This window comes from Tyto alba, unplaced genomic scaffold, assembly GCF_018691265.1.
Source record: "Tyto alba isolate M040663 unplaced genomic scaffold, T.alba_DEE_v4.0 Super-Scaffold_21, whole genome shotgun sequence".
Lineage (NCBI taxonomy): Eukaryota > Metazoa > Chordata > Aves > Strigiformes > Tytonidae > Tyto > Tyto alba.
Genome location: NW_024881295.1, coordinates 18,268,570 through 18,291,996, shown reverse-complemented (window position 1 = coordinate 18,291,996; position 23,427 = coordinate 18,268,570). Strand labels below are relative to the sequence as shown.

General features: G+C 45.5%; 1 protein-coding gene across 3 annotated transcripts; it reads left to right on the top strand.

Moving 5' to 3' along the window:
- The first annotated feature begins 4,361 nt into the window (after positions 1–4,361).
- On the top strand, positions 4,362–23,160 carry SINHCAF (SIN3-HDAC complex associated factor). 3 transcript variants are annotated; one of them, XM_042795541.1, is made up of 6 exons: positions 4,362–4,461; positions 14,985–15,132; positions 17,182–17,281; positions 18,312–18,438; positions 19,811–19,961; positions 20,693–23,160. In XM_042795541.1, the coding sequence occupies exons 2-6, from the start codon at positions 15,005–15,007 to the stop codon at positions 20,853–20,855; spliced, it is 669 nt and encodes a 222-aa protein (XP_042651475.1). In that variant the 5' UTR covers positions 4,362–4,461; positions 14,985–15,004; the 3' UTR covers positions 20,856–23,160. The 3 variants fall into 3 exon arrangements, with proteins under 3 accessions (XP_042651475.1, XP_009969501.3, XP_032842328.2); XM_009971199.3 differs by lacking the exon at positions 4,362–4,461 and adding an exon at positions 12,904–13,063; XM_032986437.2 differs by lacking the exon at positions 4,362–4,461 and adding an exon at positions 13,481–13,708.
- The last annotated feature ends 267 nt before the right edge of the window (positions 23,161–23,427 follow it).

Sequence of the window (23,427 nt, the reverse complement as noted above, 5' to 3'; positions counted from 1 at the left end):
ATTTCAGGCATGAGGGTATGACCTCATTCCTGAAACATGACAAAAATCAATTAGCTGCCCCAGGTCTTTCTATTCCTAGACATCCCTATTTATCTTCTTGATTCCTGTCGAGAAAGAGGTCAAGAGAAAAAGCCTGTCCTGCTGAAGCATTGCTTTCTATCCACCACAGATGCTCTTCCCAACTACTGACCCTTGTTTTTAATTCTTTCCCAGCCAGCTATGCCTGTGTTCAGGGCCATACATGGTTAAGGAGATGGATGGGCTTGGTCAGGAGTCTTAGGTTTAATAAGAAGTTTCAAAGAGCAAATTCTGTCCCTTAAATGATCCCAGGTGAGACCAGGCCTACACAACACTCTCTGAAGAAGTTCATAACTTTCTCTTCCCTAAAAATTACTTTGAAATAGACAGTATAAAATCTGGAACTTCTCCTCACATTGTTGGGAAAGATGGGGGTCTCTGTTCAGAGAAGCGATCTCTTTTGGGTTTACAAATACTTGGTGTCTGTTTTCAGAACTGTCCCAAATGTGGGATAAGGGGGGCAATAACTTTCTTGACAGGAAACAGCCTGGCAGGCAGAGAGGGCTGATCTTCTTAATGGTGTCTTCAAATCACCTTAATATAAATCCTCACAGAATAGTCTTATTGGCTTTAATAGGGATGAAAGCAATAGTGCTGCAAAGAAATGAGTAGCACTTGAGAAGCTGCATTAAAGGTGTTTAAGCAGTAATAGAAAATTATCATTTTGGTATAGAATTTGAACAATCCTTAAGGAGTTAAGAGAATTATCTTCTTCTTAAGGAATGTGAAATATCAATTAAAAACTCTTCAGAAAGGTGGTTATTCTCTGTTAAGCCCTGATGGATTTCTTTCTTAGGCTGACCTAGAAATGATCTGTCTTGTTCCTAGGAGTAAACCAGTTTGGGGTCCTTTCTGAGCCATGTAACACGAGTCCTTCGTTCTGGCAGCATGAACATCATAATATACCTATTTTTATTATCATCAAACTTTGCTGTCACTGTTTACTTGCAGCCATCTGTCATTTGGCCTAAAACATAAACAAAGGTGAAAATCACATTTCTTTATTAATCTGTTTGCTTTAAACTACCAGTTCTGTGTGCATTTGCACCTTCGATAAATTAATATGCTGTTACTTGTATGGGCAACTGGTGCAAGCAGGAGCTAAAGAACTGATCTGTTGATGATATCTCCCTCTGAAATTGTATTCCTTGGCAAAATCTTATTTACAATTGTAAGTCAATCAACACTTTTTTTTTTTTTTTTTCTCTAAAAGAACTCCTGGTGATTTTTTTCAAAATCCTTTGGCCAGGAATTTAGCCAATAAAGCAAACTTTCAAATTACTCAAGTTGTAAAAAATGTTTTACAGTGAACTCTCAAAGCAGGAACAGCTGCCTGGATTTGCTTTTGACAGCTGGTCTTCACCTAACAACAAGTAGCCTATTTGTGTTTACTTATTCATTAATATTGAAAAATAGCACAATAGGATCAGATGTCTTAGCTGGCAAATGCCCTACTTTTCCTCTGTGTTAGCGCCTCTGCCTCAGCGTTCATGAAACATGTATGTTTTATATTTTAAAACCCCTTGTGGTTAGCTTTATTATTACATCACTGACATATTTTAGCTTCCCAGCTAAAATAAAATTAAGATCCCACCCAGGAAAGGTACCAGTTTAACTGGAATGCAGCAACGGTCCCATTATTTTTCCAGAGACCACATGCATTCTTAAAGTAAATGTTTTTTAGGACTGACCTGGATGAGAACAAATCCTCTGGTCTAAAGCTCGTATTCCAGGTCACCTGTGATCTCCATGAAATCCCATATTCTGCCTTTATACCAAGCTCTGAGTGGAAAGGAAGATGCTTAATTTTTTAAAACAGAGCCTTGTCCTTTACACTACAGGACTTACCCGTAGTGTAAAGGTACATGGACTGTTTCAGATGTCTGCATTTTCCAAATTGAACTTCTTAGGCTTGTTCCAAGTTTGAGGTTATTTTTCTTCACCCTCTTTCCACAGAGTGAGGTCAGACAAGGTGCCCCTCTGATGGTGTGGGGAGCACTAGTGGCTTGGTCAGGGGGAAGGGACTAGAGGAACCTCAATAAAAGCTTGTTAGCTATTTAACTGCATTTTATTTATTTGCAAGCTGGCTATTGGCCAAAAATGAAAACTCAAACCTCTCTCAAGTTATAGGGTAGTTCTGAAATGTCATCAGCAAATGCTTCAAGAAAACCAGAGACGTTTCAGAAATGAAGATTTTGACTGTTGTTTTCATTTATGCATTGCCATTTGGACCGCTGCAGGTAGAAGTTGTTTTCCTCTGAGAGGGCAGGAATAGCCAAGCTGTTTGCAGGCCGGAGCGGTACAGTGTCTGGAAACTCAAATGCTCCCCAGGTTACAACATCAACTGTCTTCATTATCGTAAGTTAAGAGGCCTGTGTTCTCCACTCAGCTTTGGGGCTTGCATGAGGTTTGGAGCCTAAGGGCATAAAGCTGTGAAGTAAGTTTTGTTCAGCTGAGTACTGAGAGGCAGCACGTTACTTGATAACTATGAGGATTCGCCTTGAAAATGCCATTTCATTCTCATTTGGGGATTTAAGTATGATACTAGATGGCAGTGGACTAAAAGGAATGTCACCGAGGAGCCTTGACAAGTCTGGAGAAGAAAAAGTGGGAAAATAATGGGAGAAAACCTGGGAGAATCACTCCCTCAAACCAAAAGAGGCAGATAAAACCAGACGCACACTATATGCAAACAGAAGTTGCCAAAAGAGCTGTTAGAGTTCCCTAGACTAGTTAAAACCATTAAAATTATATACGTATTTTGAGAAATTATCCAGCATTAGTTGCACTCCTGTCTCACAAATTGAATGTGACTTGGCTTAGCTGCGTATGGAAGGAAGCACTGGTAACAAAGTATGCTATGATCATTCAAAAATAAAACACCAAAACCAAAACACCTCCCAGATAAACCTGGAGACTTCCTTGTGAGAATTCCTCCTGCGCCCAAATGGACTGGTTTTGCAGCACAAAGGAAGGAAATGGTGTAGAATTACTAAGGATTTACAAGCAGGCAGAGGTGATGCGAGGTGCTCAGACTAAGGTAAGGAAAAGCAGACTGTCCTGCTCACCTGGAAATCCCCCGAGGTGAGCTTAGTGCTGCTGCTGGAAGCAAAAGGATCATTTCAGCAAGGGTTGTCAGCGACGTGCTAAATCTGTGCCGAAATTGGAATTGGACCGAAAAGGTCCCTATCGGGGTAAAATAATTTGTAATAGAAATACTCATCCCCATTATTTTAGTAGAGTATTAAGCAACGACAACTGCACACTGTGCCTGAGCTGCTGTCAATTTGTGGGAAACTTTTAAAATAGTTCAAAAGAAGCCATTCAATATTCGGGCTTGGCTTGCATGTAAGCCTGGGAGGGAGGAGTAGCTCCCGGTGTTATTGTAGTTATAGGCTGTAATGGCGCCAAGTCGTAACTGCCCAAGTGTTACCGTGTATATCACACGCTAATCCTCCTGACATCGTTAACTTTTAAAGGAAATCTCTTTCAACATCATCTGCCAGCTGTTTCGCGAAGCAGCTCTTCCTAAATTGCACAAAGAGCATGAACCGAAGGTCGCGCCGATGTGACTTTTTCACTCACTCATTCTGACGCAGCGGGGCAGGGGAAAAAAAAAATCATGTGAGCCACCGATGATTTTTAAAGCACGTTATAAACGACGAGAAGAATCAACCCAAGCCCAGAAAAACAAACTTTCCCCCCTCCCTCCCTCCCTCCCGGAGGCCTTGGACCTCCGCCCGCCGGTGCGCTGGGGTTTGGCGCCGGTGCCGACCCGGCTGCGCTGGGTGACTTCGGAACGGCGGGACGGCTGGCAGGAGCGCTGCCCTCGCGACAAACCCAAGCCTGGGTTTGGTTGGTTGGTTTGGTTTGGTTTGGTTTGGTTTGGTTTGGTTGGGTTTGGTTGGGTTTGGTTGGGTTTGGCGGGCGGGTGGGGGGGGGGGGCGGGAGGGGAGGGCGGAGGCCCCGCCCCCCCCGCGCCGCGCGGCGGAGGGCAGGTGCCCGGGGCGGGCTCGCAGGGGCCCGGGCCCCGCCCACCGGGGGCGGGGCGGGGCAGCTGGAAGTCATCTCCGCCGTCACAATGGGCAACGCCTCCCTCCTCCTCCCAGTCTTCCCGCGCGGCCTTTACTCCCTTAAAAGGACAATGGGGCGCGCAAAGCCGGGAGCGCTCGATTGAGGAGAACGGAGCCGTGGGAACGGCGCGTGCGCAGAGGCGGCGGGCGCCGCGGGGAGGGGGCGGAGCGAGGAGGGGGGCGGGGCGGGCGGTGTAGGGGGGTGCGGGCTCGCGCGCCCGCGCGGGCTGGCAGGCGGGCAGAGCGCGGAGGGGCCGGGGAAGGCGCGCGGCGGAGGGGCTGGGCGCGCACCGCACCGCGCAGCACCGCGGTGAGTGGTTTCTTTTTCTTACCGCTTAGGGGAGAGGAGAGAAAAGTGCCACCGGGAGGGAACGGGGGGTTTTAAACCGGGGTGGGTTGTTGGTTTGGGTGTTTTTTGTTTTGTTTGCTTGTTTTATTTTGTGGGGTTTTTTTTTTATTGCTTGTTCGGGGTTTTTTTTGGTGGTGGTGATGGGTGTTTTTTGCAGCGGTCAGTGGTTTCTGTTAAGCGTGAGTTAATCCTGGCGCCTGTCTTCACTTCTGCCGGGCGAAAAGACTTTGCCGCCTGAAACAGTTTGACACCGCATGGTTCCTGTGTGCGGCGTGTCCCCCCTTTTCTTCAGTTAGCGGAGTTTAAAAGGAGGTGCCGGCGGGGAGAAACGCCTCCCGCGTTGTTGCAGACCCATCCTGAGAACTCTGACTTCCAATCCCCCCTCCCCAAACGAGATTAAAACCCCAAATCTCAAGGAGGGAAGCGCAGCCACGTTCCCGACGATTTAACTCCCCGGAGCGCTCGCCAGCTGCGGGGCGGGTGAGGGGGAAACCGGGCTGCCCGGCGCCTTTCACCGGGCCGCGGCTGCCCGGCCGCGCCACGCGGGACTGCGAGGCACGGCCCCTCCCGCGGGTCTCGCCGGCGCGGAGCGGCTGGCGCAGGTGCGGCTCCCTGCGCGCCCCGCACCGCGCACCTGTAGCGCCGGCGCGGACAAGTTGGTGCCAGCGATTCTCCCCCCAGCCCCCACGGCGTGTTTCTCGGGGGGGGGGGGGGGAGGCGGCAGTTGTTTTTATTTGTAGTTCTCACTGGTATTTGCGGAGGGGTCGGGGGTCCCTGCGCGCCCCGGGGACGGGGGAGACGTGCCGGCTGTGGGCTTGGCGCGACACGTGCTCACCGGTCGCGCGGCTTGTGGCGTGGGGCCTGCCCCGCCACCGGCCCCGGGCGCGCGGCGTGGGGACGGTGCGCGGCGATGGCGTCCCGCCGCTCCCGCAGCAGCGGCGCGGCGGAAAAGGCGCTCCCGTCCCCCCTCAGCGTGTGCCCGCCGCCGGCTCCAACAAGTTTGTGTTTTTTTTTTTTTTTTTTTTTTTTGTTGTTGTTTTGGTTTGTTTTTTTTTTTTTTTTTTTGTTTTTTAAAACTCCCGGCTTCCGTGGGGTTTGCGCGGAGCGGCCGGCGTGCCCCCGGCGCGGCACGTAGGCAGCGCCCGGCTGCAGGGAAAACAAAGGGCTCGCGTGTGCTGCGGGCGGCGCGGCGCGCCGGGGGGGGGGGGGGTGTGGGGGGGTGTTGGTTTGGGGGGGGGGGGGGCTCAGCCCCGGGTGGGGGGGTGTGTCGGTGGGGTAACCGTTCTCCCGCGGGGGCTGGTGACGTTTAGCGGCTGGCTGCTGGTTTTGGAGGACTTTGGAGGGGGGTGGTGAAACTTTGGATGCACACGCGCTCCCCTGGGTACCACGCTGCGCGCACGGCGGTGGGGTGCGTGGGCGAGTCACGGGGGCTGCGGACCCGGGGGTGGGGGGTGTGTGGGGGGGGTGTGGGGGATGTCCGCGTCGCCCCCGCCGCGGCGTGCACGCGTTGCTGGGAGGTCTGCGACGGCCCTTTGAAGTACAACTGTTGCCATGTTTGAATTACGTCAGGGCCGAGCCATGAGGAACCAGCGCGCGGCTCGGGGGGGGGGGGGGGGTGTTGAATGGGACGGGGACCGGGGGGGGGGTGGGGGGCGGGAGGTGGCCGTCACCTTGCCAGGGGGCAGAGGTTGGGGTGCCCGGTGGGGCTGCTGCGGCTGGACCCCCGTTTCCCGCCTCCCCCCCCCCCCCCGGATGGGACTCTCTGCACCGAGACCGCGTGGTGGGGCGGTGTTTTGCAGCGTGGGGGCCGCCACGCTGCTCCTACCTCCGCGCTCGGGGCTTTCCGCCTTCCCCTTCCTGTGCTGCTTTAATTTTATTTTATTTTTTGTTTTGTTTTGGTTTTTTTTTCCATTTTATTCCGTCTTTTCGGCAAGTTGAACGCTTGGCCGCGCCGGGGCCGCCCGCGTGTCTGTGCTCCCGCGGCTCCACCTGACCGCCGGGGCCGCCCGCGAAAGTAGGTCGTCCTCCCCCCGTGGAGGGGGGGGGGAGGCGTGGGGTGTGTGTGTGTGTGTGTGTGTGTGTGCGCGCGTGTCTTTGTTCCCGGCGCTGCCGCGCCCCCCGGCCGCCGAGCGAGCCCACGGGTGGGAGCGGGGCGTCCCCCCGGGGCCGGCGCTCCCCCCACGCCACGCGGTGCTCGGCGGAAAGCGGCATCTTTTATCACTTTTTTTTTTTTTTAAATCTAAAAACTTAGAGTTTTGCGCCAGGGAAACTCTTCCCCCCCAGTCGGGTTCTCTTCCCTTTCATGAGATAAAAGTTGCCGTCGCCTCTCATACGCGCCCGTCTCCAGATTTCGTGTGGCTAAAGGGATTTAAAGGGACTTGCCAAACCTGTTGTTCACTCGGCTGTGCCTTAGCGCAGCGAGCAGGGCCGAATCCTGCCCTCCCCGAGGCTCCCCCAGCTCCACCGGTGGCTCTTTCCTGGAGGGAATGGCCCCAGTTCATCCTACAAAGAGTCTTGTCCCCATCACTCTGCTGATGGGCATTCCTTTGGACCCAAATTCTTCAATAATCATTACAATTGCAAAAAAGAAAAAAAGTTTGGAGCTGCACCCCAGTGCTGTTGTTCCGTAGGCGACTGGCTCAGGATGCTGCTGCCTCTCGACCTGCTGCTGTGTGCCTAAAGCACATGCCTCCTGGCAGGGCCCCTGCCACCGTCCCCTTGCGGGTGGGGAGAGGAGAAGGCCCAGTGTCCCGGACTGAGCCCACAACTTCAACAGCATCACATCTGTGGTGGGGGCTGAGTAACGTACTTGAGCACAGCCTAACCGTAATGCTCTCTTTTTTTTTTTTTTTTTTTTTTTTTTTTTTCATTTTGAATTTTAATCCGGCGCTGGTGGAAGGTGGTAGGTTGGCAGCTGTAGAGACATCTGTTTACCCCTTTTTACAGGGCAAGCCAGGAGGGTGATGGTTCCTCGGCAAACCTCTTTAATATACTGTGTGCTTGCTTCCAAAGGTGAGGTTGTTTCTGTCAGCAGTGTGCAGGGTGTGTGCTGTGGAAACCCCCTTCTCCCCAGTCTGCACATTGCCAGGTTCATTGTGTAGTTCACAGCTTTTTTTTAAATAAAAAGATTGTGAGAACTACAGCATACAGTGCAGAGGCTTTCCTGCTGACACCAGTGGACACTGAACTTCTTTGGCACCCAGGTAAATTCCATGTTTCTTGGGATCTGTGGTCCGTGGTAGAGAATCAGCAAGTAACAAGTCGTGGGATTTTCAAACACACCCACAGGCATGCAGCATTCAGTTCCCACTGAAAGTAGGTGGGATTGAATGCCAGAGCCTCTGGGAAAAATTCCTCCTCACTTTTCTTCCAGCCGGGAGATCCTCAAAGAGGAGCCAACTGCCTACGTTTGTAGTCTTTAAAAAGAAAACATCACTGACTTACTAGTAGAAGAAGATGTTAAAAGAGCTGATAAATTCACACAGCATAAAATAAACAACATTAAAACTGTGATGGTTAGTTGTCTTACTCATGTTGAACAGTTCTCTGTTACAAAACCCTCTGCTTTGCATTGATTCCTAACACCTGATGCTTTGTGCCTCTTTCGTAATGAGATGAATGACATGCACAGTCCTACTTGACAACCAACTTTTCCTTCAGACTTCCCCCCCCACCACGTAGCACTTGCTTTTTAACAGAAAGAAGCAGCCAGTGAGCTGGGACTTGAAAACTGAGTGGTTGAGCAGAATGCATGGGCGGGACTCCATTTCATGACTCCAGCCTTTGCATTTCTGTAGAACGTGCTCAGTCCAAAGTCCAAGAGAAATGACCAGTAATATTACTTAAGGACACGGAAATTTATCCTTTTTAATGAAGTCACTTCAGTGATTCATTCAAATAATTACTATTACTTCTGTTCAAGTCCCCAGTAGGTATGTGGCCCTCTTTAAAGGAAAAAAAAAAAAAAAAAAAAAAAAAAAAAAACACAACCGAACCAAAACTGTTCAGTGTCTAATGGTCTCCAGTGTCTGTGATGCTTTTTCAGTAGCAGGTGGTTGCAAACAGCATCACAACAGCTGCAGTGACTGGACTCAGATAAGCATCACAGATAGAACTCCAGCACTTGCTTGAGAACATCCCAGGTTTTCCTTGCAGGGCTCCTCATTGGGCTGAGTGTGATGTTAGTTATACAATAGGAGTTTTGGGGTGGAGGGAGGGGTAGGGGAAGTCCTCTTTCAAGATGGAATGTTTGCAGGTGGGACAGGTTTGGGATTTTTTTTTTTTTCCCCCCATGCAAATCTTACTGATTACTGTTTTCATGCTTTGGCCTACCCTTTCTGGAGCACTAACCGCATGGCAGTTTAGAGGAACGCCCAAGTGGCTTAGCCTTTCACTACTTTTGTCTAAGTGGGTTAGGTACTTACTTCCCACTGAAGATCAGCAGCTAAGAAGGCTCCTTTGTGACTTGACTGCTTCCGAAAACTTCACTCGGAGCAGCTTGTGACCCAGCCAGGATGCTATGGAGGCTCAAACATGGGAACAAAATGTCCAGTTTGATTATCAATAACATGCTTGGTAGTTGCTGCCAGTTGCATCTGGTGTGCTAAGATTTCACTGGAGCACTGAGCGCACAACGGTAGCTGCAGGTGACTACCAGCAAAGGAGTGAGTTACTTATTTTGGCAGAAGAAAGATTCCTGAAGATGTAGTTTTGACCTTCTGCTGGTTTTGCACAGCTCATCAAGTGAAAACTCCACAGGATGCTGTTTTGTTCAGATGTGCCTGGGCTATAGTGGCCAAATACAGCTTTCCTCCAAGTAAAGTTGTTTCAGGTAGAGAGAGGAAGGGAAGTGGAAGGAAAATCTGAGGATAAAGCGGACCAGAAAAGCATACAGTATGCACAATTCTAAGGTTATGATTGTTGGAAATTAGTCACTCTCTTTTGAGCTATAAGGACAGATTACAGTGTAAAAAAATGTTTTTGCAGGTACTGAAGTTGCATTTTTAGATGACTCCATTTAGCTTGGTCTCTTCCTTGGAGCATTCTGGCTTTGGACATGTTAAAATATGGTTTTCTGGGGTCCAATTTTAACTTCTATTCCAAAGTTTCTTTTTGTAGCATGTAAACTCAAGGGGGAGGTATGTTTACATTGAGGCTTTGATATAGGTCAGCTTCTCTGTTAATGTACAATTCTCTCTCCTAAAGCTGATTTTCAGTAGAGGTATTGCACTTTATTTCAGCAGGGGGACAGGCCCAAGAATTTATTAGTGAGACAAGCAGCTCTGCTTCTGGCGCCATAGAAAGCTCTGGAAGCATTTTTTGTGTGTGTGCATGTGCCTGGGTGTATGCTTTTGCAGATGTAAAAGCTAGAGCATGTGTATTCTTTCTATATTAAGGCATCTGTTTTTTTTTTTTTCCTTTTAAAAAAAAAAATGGTACCATTTTGGCTATGTTAATTCCAAAGAAATGCTGTTGAGATGAGCATTGTGAGATTTTTACTGACAGGGACCGGCTGCATCAACATATGCAGGCTATGTAATATTTTTCTGTAGCTCAACTTTGGGGAGGCTGTGCCAAGGCTGTTTTATACACAGAAGGGGAAATCAAATTATTTGCAGGGGTTCTCCTCTCTGACAAGGTACTGGCAGTTTGGGGTTGCACAAAGGGTGAATGATCCGAGTCAGAGTGAGGAGATGGGAAGAGAAGCCAGTATTGGAATAGTTGGACTGGCATCCCTCTGGTCTCCCATAACCCCAGGGAATGTTTCTCTTTCAGCTTTGCAAGAAGCAGGTGAGCATGTTCCTTCTAACTGGCCTGATAATTGTGTTACAAAAGGAGACATGCCTGCCTTCTAGGAATTCCTTCCTTTCTATTATAAAGGGTTTTCATTCTTCTTGGGTGATCAGAAAGAATGCAGAAGGAATCTGGAAAAGCAAATGAAAGTGGCTCAGCTTTTTTTATTTTAAAATCTAAACTAGTTCAGAAGTTCTTCCTTAACTTGAAACCTTAATGAGCATCTGAAGCAATACCTCCTTTTAATTTAGATCATCACATTAAATTTTGCAAAGAAAACTAAGCACTAAATTCTAGTCCTGACAGGTAATGAAAGCACGAAACCATTTTCACATACATATGATGTGTGCTGCTTTGTACCAGCCTTTCACAAATGTAATAAGCAGGGTGTGTGGTAGTTTTTTATTATTCTCCACCTACTTTATGGTTTTCTGCTTGACTCCAAATTTTTTTGCAAGACAAGTCTCTGTTTTTGATGCTGCTTTTCCAAAAGTAAGGGATGGAGATAGCTTTTTCCTGCAGTCTTTTCTGAGTCCATTCAAGTTGCTAAAGCAGTTGTTTAAAGTAGAACTTAAGGGAATCGCAACTTCTCCTTTTGCAGGGAGACCATGGAGGAGAATGACTGCTTTTCCTCTGACTTGGGGGAGTAGTGCTCCCCTACTAGTGCAGGTAAAACTCCGTTTCTGCAGAATTACAAGCACACTCCACTAGAATTTCTGATTCTTTGCTTGTGAGCTGTCCCTTTCACTTCTGTGCAACTGCTGATTTAAAAGACATCATATATTTTAATATGCTTAAATTTGGCAAATAATAACATGCTTTATTAACATGCTTAAATTTGACAGAATTACCATGTGTAATGCTTTATAACTTCTATAGAAGCTACTTCATTCCTACTTGCCATGTTTTTGTCTGTGCCAAATTTCACATAGTTAAACTTCCACAGCTAAGATTTGGGTGTTACAGTAGCTGGCAGTCTAACTCCCTGGTTCTAATTTGAGATCTAAATTGCAAAGCTTTCAAGTTAAATCTTTTAAAGGGCACAGTCGTATGTACTTCTAAGTACAAGTTAGCTATTAAACTCTCCAGCTGACAGAATATTTATTGTATAATAGTCAAATGGCAACTGTTTAGGATTAAATGTGTAACTGGACTGACGCCTTCCATTTATAACTGCACTTCTATGCAGTTGTCAGAGAAATCTGTTTTACTTGTGGTTTTGCTACTAGCTCTTCCCCATTCAGGCGTGATATATGGTAATACCGTTGCTGACCATTCATCAAGTGGGAAACAGATGGCACTAGTTTCCCTTGTATTGAAAGATGGTGTTGAAAGGGCTGCTCCTGTGAGAATGGCAGCAGTGATGCAAAACAAAATATTTTCAGAATATATGTGTCTGATACCAGTCTTTGCCAGAACATTAATTGTAAAACATACATTTTGTTCTACTATGATATAAATACCAGCTGGTGACAGAGATCATCTCATCAGTGTCTGGATTTCTGGAAGAAACCAGGTTAGAAAGTAGATCCCATTGTTGATATCAATTCTGTGTCTTGCCCTGTAACAGTCAAGATGTTCTTGTTTAAGTTTTGCAGCACTGATGAAACTTGTGTCTGCAGTTAGTTTTTGACTTCCTAAAGAAAAGCACCAGACCACAGACTTAACATTGGAGCAGTCAAACAAAATCTAAAATTGCTGTTTGGTAGTTGAAAATTCCTGGGTGAACATGCTGTTGGATCTCTAGAGGCTTGTTAAACAGTGTCCTCGAGAGACTGTCTCTCGAAGCAGCACATCAGATGCTAAGAAACAAAATATGCTTTTAAGTGTTTGCGTAGACACTGTTGTTTATTTGTCTTGACAGTCCAGGGATACTAACCTGATTTGGCCATGCATTCATTTGCTACATGTCCCTGAAAACATACCCAGGCAGAAGCAGAGGAGTAGTTCTGAGTCTAACCATCCCTCAAACAAGCCCATTCAGCAGGTCATTAGTTGGATACCTTCTTGCTGCAGCTGCTCCTGGCCTCCAGGCCAATGCTGTGCTAACAGAGGGAGCCGTGGATCTCCCAAGAAGCCTGGAAGCATTTGGGGTGACTTTGCTGGGTATTTGCACAAGTCATCCTTGGGATAACCTAGCCCTTGGTGAGCTCCTTGTGCTGCAAATGTGCATGAAGAAGGAAGGAATACAGCGCTTCAGACCTGTGGCACACAGCGTGAGTTGGGATAGGAGGGAAGGAAAGATCTCTTCCCTCCATCTCTCCCGAGTCTGGAGGATGCCCTTAGCATTCAGCTCGCACAAATCCCTTGCCATCAACAGGCTCTGCAAGGTGTTTGGTCAAGACAAGCTTTCTGGAGAGTTGACTTGTGCCTTTCTACCAGTCTGTGCAGTAGTAATTGCAAGGAGACACAACATCAATGGGCACCAAGTGGTCTTGTATTATCCTATGCTGGACTGAAATATAAACATGTACACTTCCAGCTGGATAGGGTTCCTTAATGGATTTCATGTAAGAATATTAACCAATGATATTAGATAAAATCTTTGCTTTTCTGTTGTTCTCAGGAGCCTGGGAACCTTGGGCAGAGCCTTGTGTGTTTATTTTGCAGTGCTGCCATGCTCTGATCTTCCCCTCTGGGCTGGGGGTGATGTATTTTTACCTCTGTGTGGAGGACTGTGACTGCACCTGGGTGGTTCGCTAGCTTTTGCTGTGGTCCTGCAGAAATGTGTGGGATCTTTTTCCCTCGCATGCAATCCCTTGTCAGTAAGGTAAGCATGATGCTAGGGTGGTTGTTTTGTGGAAGCATATTTTTTACTTCACCAGAACCTGTTTTTCAAATCATTTTATCACTGTATTGATATGGCAGGTCTTGGTGCTGTAGTTTGAAGATTTCAGGTTAATTTTCTCTGTCCCCCTGGAGGGTATTAGAATTATGTCCCTTACCTTCCTGCAGGTGGAAGATTTGAGGACAGATCCCCATGCCACATACATGCACCAGTAACCTGAGTTGGGTTGCTGGGACTTGGCAGTCCCTGGGACTGAGAAGTGACTGGGAGTTCCCTCTCACCAGACTTGCCCTCAAGTGATGGAGGTGCTGCTCTGCTGAAGGTCCTGCCTGAGCTACTTGGTCTTTCAGTAGTATTTTGGGGGAGGAGAGGTAGTTTTCTATTAGCTTCTACAAGAATATAACGACTTGGACTTTTCTTAAGGGAAGAGTGGGAAATCTTTTGTTATTTGTGTGGCTCCAGCTAACTTTTAATTTTTTAAAAGTATAAGTTCTCAGCAGTGGGAACCTATTCTCGTGGAGCTCCCTGTAGCGGGTGGTTGAAGCAGACCTTGCACCACGATCTGTTTAAAAGAGAACATCTTGGAACTGTCCCAGCCTGTGTTATGAGACAGATGCTGTGTGGCTGGTGAGGACTTGTGGTGTGTCCAGGCCCTGCGTCAGGAAAGCACCAGCTTTGCTTGGTTGTTGGTTTGGTTTTTTTGAAGCGCTGTGGGTGCTCCATTTGCTCTGACAGCTTTTCATGCCGCGTCAGACAGTGCCTGACAGGAGTCTGCACTGGGGAGTAACTGGTGCCTGGGGAGACCTTGCTTGGTGGTGGGGACATTGTGTGGAGGGTTCTTTGTCGTGCTCACTGCAGTTAAACCCGCTTGTAACTAACTTTAAAAGTTTCTGCCTGGAAAGCACCTCCACTGTATGTTACCTGCTCTGATAGCAAATCCCAGCCCAGGTGTACTGAAAAGACCCCCCAGAGCAGCATGGCTTTTGGCTTTCTGAGCCGGTGCTGAGTTTGCAGAGCCAGTGGTTAAGAAGAAACAACTTCCCTCTAAACAGAGAACCTTTTGCTCCCGTGTCGTTGGTGGCGGCTGGGATGCTGTGGGAGGCGCACGCTGAAACGCACCCCGGGGTCCTGCTCCCCGGCCCTTTTCTAACCAGGTTTCCTTCCCATGGAAAGCAGGGAGGGGAAGGTGGGAGGGCAAGAACTGAGCCTGTGCTGACACAGAACTGGGATGTGTCTGGGATGCTCACCCAGGCCTGAGAATCCAGAAGTGCTCCCGGGTCCCGCAGTGCCGACAGGGCCATTGAGGGCTGGGTGGGTCTCCACCCGGCGGTTTTTAGGGCGGCTTTTCAGGTATGTCTGCCCTACAGCCTAGAGGTATGACTGCAGCTCGTTTAAAATGACTCCTACTCGCTTTCAACAAAGTTTGGCAGGGATGTTTCCAACAAACACGGGTGATGATGACAAGATAGTTCCAGTGACCCGGGGTTCAGCTGCCAACTACTTATCCAAGGGCTTGGGCAGGTTCACACAGCCTGTCCTGCAGCCTGTTTCGCCACATACATCGGGCTTTCATTAGCCAAGTCAGATGTATTTACACCTCTTGGTTGTGCTGTTGCACATGTGCCGTTAGAGTAGAATTGTGCAGTAAATGAGCTTGTCATGAGTCCTGCTGGCTATTGCTTAATATTTCAGTTGTTGGGCTTTGTTTTGCTTTTTATTAGTAAGAAAGTGTATTCTAGGTGCATCTGCTCTTCTGAGGCAATGCAGGATAAAACTGTGGCCTAATCTAGCAGTTTCCTATCCTGAATCATAATTTACTTTTGGTTTGTCCAGCGTATTGCCGCAGTTTTTCTTTCAGTATCTAACAGCAATAAGTAACCCCAATTCCTGTCTGTTTTCACAGGCTACAGCTGGGAGGAAAAGATGTTTGGCTTTCACAAACCGAAGATGTATCGGAGTATAGAGGGCTGCTGTATTTGCAGAGCTAAGTCTTCCAGTTCTCGGTTCACTGACAGCAAACGTTATGAAAAGGACTTCCAGAATTGTTTTGGGTAAGATTCTTTCTCTACTCAGCATTGTGCGAGCCTTGAACCTGACGGCCTGTCCCTCTTGTTCTGGAAGACGAGATGAGCAGAGGTGGGTGGTGGGGGAAGGCTGGTTTCAGCTTCCTCACTGCTTTCCTGGCCGGGCCAGGAGGGGCCGGATCCTCTGCTGCCGAGTACGGCACCGTTTGGTTGTCGATCTGCTGTTGCTGCCAAGGGAGAGCTGCTGTAGGTCTTCACAGTGAAGGGTCAGGCTCCTGCCTCTCCCACCTCGCAGCAGGGATTTAGACCCGCCTCAAACTCTGCCTTTTATACTTGTTCCTTAGAGGTGTAAATCCCCCCACAAGATGGTAAACAGCACGGGTCCACAGAGGTTTTCTGTGGCTCTGAAGATTCAAGAATGTTAAACAAAACTTGATGAGTAAATACTCAGCGGTTTCAGGAGGGCTTGTGCGGAGTACCCTGTTTGAGGTATTGGTGCCTTTGTTGAAATAGGGCATATCAACATGTTATTAAAACTTCTCATTGGAAGCCCCTTCTAATGGAAAGTGAGCATCAAGTAGTTAGCTTTGCAGTTAGGTAACGTTACACATAATGTTACTTGGAGGCATTGGTAAGCAAAGCTATAAATACCAGTGATTTCTTGTACCAGCTGCTGTGACCTTTTAGCTTTTTTGAAATACTTTCTTAAGAACCTTGAAATTCTGTATAAATGTGTGTCCCTGAATTGTCAGCAAAGCAAATTCTTCTGTGCTAGCTTGTAATTATTTTTCACTTTATTTTGAACTTCTTTTTTCTGAGGCAATATCTCCTGTTTATGCTGTAGTTTTCAATGAAATTATTTCCCATGGAAAAAAATCTGTGTTGTTGATAGATATTTTCTGCTTTTTCTTTCCAGTCTTGTTGGATTACCTCTCAGCAAAATCTTAGGCCAAGTAGAATTTCTATACATTGTATTAAAAACTATATATACATATCAGTATTCCAACTCTTGTCTCAAGAGCTTAACTACATGTGCAAACTTTTGCAATCTTTAGAAATATTTCCATCTTCTCCCCCCCCCCTTTATTTTTTTTTTTTTTCTAGAAACACTCCTTTCACATACTGCTTTTTAGTGCTTTGTATTTACCATGGATTTGTGTACTTAAATCTGGTGCTGATACGATAATTTTCCTTATTGTATTTCTTGGCTACTGTGCTTGGCAGTGGGATGACTATGTGAAGACCTATTGTTTTGTTGTTGTTGTTGTTGTTGTTAACTACAGGAAAGAAGCTTGCAGTATACCAGGGCCTTTGGTCTTGTGCTATTTGTAATATGTTTGCCAAGGTAAAAATGCAGGCTTAACACTGAGCAAATAATAGCTTATCTGAGCCTGCCCCATTCATCTATAAATGCTTCAAAGTCTTCCCATTTAAATAGCTGAAAAATTCTACAGTGTATCTCCTTTATATTTCTTTTAGCATGGATTAGCAGTAGAGATGATTTCTGAAGAGAGCTTGTTAGAGGGAGCGAGTATTGCTGTCATTCCAGTGACTGCTGTTTCTGAAACCTTATCCTACACTTCAGCGGGAGTGTGTTAGGTGGTATTTGTTACTCATCCTTGAAGCTCTGTGAAAAAGTTAAGAACTGAATAAGCTTTTGTCAGACCTCTGAAGTCTGTTGCCAGATGTGTACGTCCATGGAAAATGATTATTCCTCATCTCTCTTTCTCTAATCAAACCAACCAACCCAGTGGAACTGTGTGTTGGTTTTTGGTGGGTTTTTAAGAAAAAAAACAGCTGAAGGTGATGTGATTTTTGGGTTTAGTGCCCTTCTAGAGGCAGATTACGACACCTTTTATTTCTGTATGGAAGAGTACTTTCCAAAAGTGAGACTGGTCTTTAAATGGCAATGTTTGAGAACCCCAGATGAAGTGTAATGCCTGAAATCCAGAACTTGAGAACCCTTCTTTTCTGTCAATTTTTATGCTTCTTGCTGTTATCAAGTGTGTGTGGGGGGTGCTTTTATTAACTCGTCAAGTGATTTTTGCCTTTTTTTTTTTTTTTTTTTTTTACCAGGCTTCATGAAGCCCGCTCAGGAGATATTTGCAATGCCTGTGTCCTTTTGGTGAAAAGATGGAAAAAATTGCCAGCAGGATCCAAAAAAAACTGGAATCACGTTAGTCATTTATTTCTCTTCTACCCCAAAACTAACTCGTCTCTGCCTTAGTCCATCTTGCTAGAGAGGGCAAATGCTGACAAGGATTTGGGGTTTGCTATTTCCCCCACACTCTCCCTTCCCACCCTCAGCATCTCTAAATCCTTCCTGGAGTGTTTCCTGTTACATGGCTTTTATCTGTCTCTGTTTGGCTTGTGTGCAAATGGTGATTGTGCAGGCCTGGGATGGAGTCTCAGGCTAACTTACCTTGTAATCCTTGTTTTCACAAGCTCATAACTTTGTCCAGAAGTCTCTCATGACACTCAAAACATTTCAAATTTGGCCTCTATCCAAAATTGGTTGTGCTCTTTTTTTTTTTTCAGTTGTGTGTTTTGTTTTTTTTTTAAATAGGTTGAACAAGCAAGGTGACTTGCTCAAGCAACACATAAATCAATGTCATTTAGTCAGATAATTACAATGACTAATATCTTGCAGCTATTCCCACTCATACGTTTTGTTTCGATACATCTAATTCCATTTGGGCCTAGGGCTGGGAAGATGATCAGGATTCTTTGTGTATGTTATATTCAGGAAGCCTTGATGGTAATGGAAGTCAGAATTGTGGTTATTACTACCACTAGCTTTATTCAGAAGTTAAATTGGTGATTTAAAGAAAGGAAAACAAAAAAAAAAAAAAACAAACCACACACACCCCCAAAAAACCCAAACCAAACAAAAAACAACAAAACAAAAGACTCTTAACTGAACCTGTATTGGCGTAAACAGCTGTTGTCTACTAAACTGAATTTGTCAAAAATAGGAAGAAGTCCGAAGTTGAACTGAGTGTGCTTTATAAAATAGTTTGCTGCATTTTCCTACAGACTCTTACAAACCAGATTTAAATGAAACATAAGAGTATCAGTGCACAGAACTGCATTGTTTCAACTAAACTCGTTTTGAACACCTTCAGCAGAGTCAGTACAGGCACCTGGACTGGGGCAGTATCTGGGCACGATGCAGAAGTATTATGCTTGCATTTTCTGTGTTCTAGGTGGTAGATGCCAGGGCTGGACCCAGTCTTAAAACAACATTGAAACCAAAGAAAATGAAAACTCTGTCTGGAAGCAGAATAAAGAGCAATCAAATCAGCAAACTGCAAAAGGAATTCAAGCGGCACAGTAAGTGGATCCAAAGAGATTTTAGCAATAAACTTTGGCCTCCCCCTAACATAGCTTACTGGCCGAGCTGAGTCATCATCTAGATTCAGTTGTTATGCTCACACATTTGGGCGCTCCCTGCTTTCGCAGCCTCTCATCCTCGGAGGGCTGGGGAAGGGGATGGAATGAGGAGAAAGAGCTTGTGTGCCCGGTGGGTGTGAGACAGGTGGGGAAGCAGCGGGAGTGAGTGGGGAGCCTGGCTTTAAAGTGTAGGCAATTATAGTTTATGTCCCATGCTTAAATGACATGTCTCTAGAAAGAACTTCTTGAGCAAGACCTTCATTGAAACTGAAGTTAGGTTTCCCCCTGCTCTTGGTAATGCACTGTGGCCATTTTCAGCTCTTTTTTCCCAAGAAGCACTGTTCTGTTGATACCACTGTCAGTCTTTTTTCTTCCATACATATTTTCAACCTAGGCTTTCTATTTAGCCTAGATTTTTTCCCCCCCTTTAAATTCCTAACATGTTTCCTCTGTGTGGTTTCCTTACACCTTCCTCTGCCGGTCTCAGTGATTTCTTTCCACTAGCACTTAGACTCTTCAAATAGATTTGGATTCATAGCTTTCCAACAAAGCCGTCTGCCAGTTATGCTCTAAATATATGTCTGTGCTTTAGGTTTTTCGTCTAAAGCAAACCTTTCAGCTTCTTAACTGCTGCCGACTTGGTCTTCTTTTTCAATTATCCTACCTGACCTGAAGGAAAAGCTGAATCACTAAAGGCCCTGACCCAAAGAGCTTGTATCTCCTCGTTATTCAACGTGCTGTAGTTAATCTGATTGTGTTCCTATAGGTGCTAAAGATGGTAACTGAAAAGTAGGCTAGTAGACCCTCTGTTAACATGTAGATCTGCACGGAGTCCGTAGTTCGTAGTCTTGATCCAGCAAAAGCTCAATACTACCTACCTAACCCATTGCACAAATGAGAAGAGCTTTGCAAGATTTTAACTGAATGGGTAAGAAAGGAGATTTACAGTGAGAAAGTACTAGGTCTTCAAGGATCTGCCAGTGATTCCAGAGCAGGATTAGGATCTTATCCAAAGCGTGGCCTGTGCAATTTGTGTTTGAGAGCCAGGAACCTGAAGCCTTATCCTGAACCTCTTTCCAGTCCTTCATGTACAAGGGCCCCCTCCAGTTCCAAGGTCTGTCTCCCAAAGGGTGACAGATCTGACTGAAATCATCGAGGGCAAGCGAAAAATGCATTGTCATTGTTAGGTTTTTCTGGTTAATTAAAAAAAGTCTGTCACTGTTCCCAATCCATACGTGACCTTTCCCAAGTCAGGAGGAGGATAAGTCGTTGCGTACATGTCCTGATCTTGCATTTATTCTTTCCCCTGCAGATTCTGATGCCCACAGCACCACTTCAAGTGCCTCCCCAGCTCAGTCGCCCTGTTACAGTAACCAGTCTGACGATGGCTCTGACACAGAGATGAGCGCTGGGTCCAGCAGAACACCAGTTTTCTCCTTTTTAGATCTCACGTATTGGAAAAGGTAAAAAGCGACAGAACGTGCACTCTGTGCAGATAGCAGTTCACGTACACAGTGTTTGGTTCTACTTCTTCAGGAAGCATGCTGCTGAATATAATCGGTTTTAAGGATATAATTTAAGTCACAGAGTATTATACAATATCTGTCTGTCTTTGGAGAGAAATGCCATATGTCTATTTTCCCCTATCTCCCTCCAGTTCCCTGAATACTAATACAGCTGCTGGAAAATATTTTTACATTTTGGAGAGTAAGAAATAATATTCCTGACTGTCATTATCTTGTCTTAAAACTATACTCTGTAGACGTGATGTGTTACGAAGTACAACAGTGCTCTTGGTTTGCCAGCAAAACATAGCATTTGATTTTATTGACATGTGATGGTAGTAATTTCAAACAAACAAAAAAAAATCTGTAGTGAGAGGAAAACCGCAAAATTTTCTGGGATCTGACGAGCTTGTTATCTTCTATTGCCTGTTGTGGCACAGTAATGCCTTGTCTAGCTAATTGCTCTATTGAAATTGTTGTGGCTTTGCTGCCTCCTCTCAAATAGTGTTTGCAAGTGCATTGTAGTCAAGGTTAGTTCAGCCCAGATAGTTGTGTATCCAAAACTTCTCTGTGAAGCAAAATGGGAGACTTCGTTTTGTCTTGGGTCAAACTGATTTTTTGCATTTCTGTAAATTCTGTATATTCTAAACACACAAACTATCTGTCTGTCCCCCTGCCATTTCTTCCAGGCAAAAGGTCTGCTGTGGAATTATTTACAAAGGGCGTTTTGGGGAAGTCCTCATAGACACTCATCTCTTCAAACCTTGCTGTAGCAATAAAAAGTCTGCCACTGAAAAGCCAGAACAAGAAGGACCACAATCTCCAGCAATCTCCACCCAAGAGGAGTGGTGACTTCTTGGATAGCTGCAGAAGGTTATACAGATCCTCTTATTCTCTGGAAAAATACTAGAAAAGCGACTGTTCACTTTGGACACCTGCTATGCTGCCAAAAGACTATTTCCTAAAACTGTTTTGGGTTTTACTGCTACAATTTCACAAATTCTGAAGCCAGTTTGTACTCTTTAAGAAAGACTGTACATAATATTTAAGATGCTATGGAACACTTAGCAAAGCTGAATGCTGCTGCAAGGTTGTCTGATCTTCCCCACCCCCTCCTACTTGCTTCACAAGTGAATATGAGGATGGGGTTTTGTATATTAAAGTATATGTAGTTCATGTTTCTGTATTGAAAGAAGGCAGTGGTTGTAAGGCGCTTTTTTTTTTTTTTTTTTAAGTTGGTTGGTAACCTCCCTCAAATCCCCAAGAAAATATTTCATTCTTAGACATGTATGAGTCAATAAGATGAACTAATACATAGAAATGCTGTAAGTCACCTCTCTAGTTATATAAATTTATATTTTTTAAAGGTGTGGAGATTTCACCCTATACTACTGACGTAACAAAGACAAGTATTTCATCCCTCCTATGTGACACAGACTGGTAAACAGCAGACATCACTACTACAAGTGGTAGTTATCCAGGTAGGCCCCCAACATAAAGTGCTCTTCAGAAGAGGTGGGAGAGCTCTCCTCCTTAGCTAAGGAGGAAGATTTACCTAAGAATTTAAAATAGCTGAATGGGAGGCTACTTTGTTTTAACCCAGCAGCAGACACCCTGGGCTTCCTGTAGTAACTGACTGGTGATTAGAGATGGACCAAGAAGACATCTGGATGCCCAAGTGAGGTATAGGTGATGGCCAAAACTGAGTAACTGCTATCTGTTGGCCCAGTGCAGCTGAAACGTGACCACAGACCAAACTTCTGCTGGTTTTGGACCTGACATAGAACCAAACCCCTCGCTGAGCAAATCAGACTCTGGTCCAGGGACACAATCTGATTGCAGCCTGGGGTCTGGATTCACAATTGCTATTTTGGAACTTTTCCTCTGTGGTGCTTCTCTGTGTTTGGGTTTTGGTTTTTTGTTTGTTTGTTTAAACCACCACCAAATCAATGCTTTTGTAAATACTGGGTATTAAAAGTTCTGTTAAGAATGGTGCTGTACTGAATTGAGGCAGCTCTGTTTGCATACATGATCAAAAGATCGTATTTCTTACATGGATTCCCAAGCTTGTGTGCAAACCCTTGTGACACTCCTTCTAACTCCACTTTGCCTGTAGGGTGGAAGCAGCTTCCTGGAAGAGTGTGCTGCAATTTTAGCTCCCAATTGCTTCATGTTCCTTTTATGAAGGTTTAACTCCTGTAAGTTGGGAATTCTCCTGTTTTTTTGTTTGTTTTCGGGGGGAGGGGGGGGTTTTCTTACTATTACTCTTCTGGGATATTCTACAATGGATTGCAACAAGCTTTCCCTTTTTGTGAGAGTTGTTGGCATAATATTGTGGTGGGTAGGGCTTAGGACTGAATTTCCATGTGATCTCACTTCCTGAAATGGGAATGCTTAGCAAATAAAAATGTAGGTAGGGAAAGATATTCAGGTTTTAAGAGGAGCCTCTACCCTCAAAGCTTTGGTTTTTGGTTGGTTGGTTGTTTTTTTTTTTTTTCCTTCCTCTCCTGCTAGGTTAGCCAACCTCTGGAGAGAAAGAATGTCAGGGGAAACAGGGCTTTGACTTATCACAGCCTTACAGCATAGAGCTTTCGTTGGTCTTATTTTGCTTTTCCTAAACTCTCTAAGATTCTGAAGGGAGGACAAAGCTGCCTACCTTGCTTTCATCTTCAGATGGAATCACAGAATCATTTAGGTTGGAAAAGACCTCTAAGATCATAGACTCCAACCGCAGATGTAACAGATACTTGCTTACATAACAGCTTAACTAGGTTGGTCATGTCTAATAAGGGCTTGAGCAAGAGTCCTAGCTGTTGTTGCAAACACCTGCTTTCATTTAAATTTGCGTTTTCAGCATCAGTAATTGTGTACACCTAAGGCTGCAGTATTGGTGGTAGGATGTGCTCTGATACGGATCATCTCTTCTCTATTTATTTATTTATTGCTAGATTTCAACCGCCAACTGCTTCCCCTACTCCCTCCCACCTCTTCCACTCCTGGTAGTAATGCAAAATGAACTGTATGTAGTCATGCACTTTGTATTAATGTATTAGAAATCTATGGAACCTGTTTTGTACTTTTATACTGTTCAGACACTTGTAATCCAAACTTTTTTTTACTAGGGTAATGAATAAATTTAGACTTATTTAGAAAATAAGAAACTTATCTGTGTATTTCAGCTCTGTTCCATTAATTAGACTCAGTGTTTGAACCAGCCCAGGCAACCCATGTTTCTATATGAACAAGACTTCACTTTTTTTTTTTTTTTTTTTTTTTTTTTTGAGGGGGGGGTGGGGTGGTGAGATAGTGATCTGCCTATTTAATTTGGAAAGAAGAGCAGAGGGAAGGAAGGAGATGGTGTTTATTCTGATAGGCAACTGTCTCAGGGCAGAATTCCTCGGGGCAAGAGCTTTCCCTTGGCACT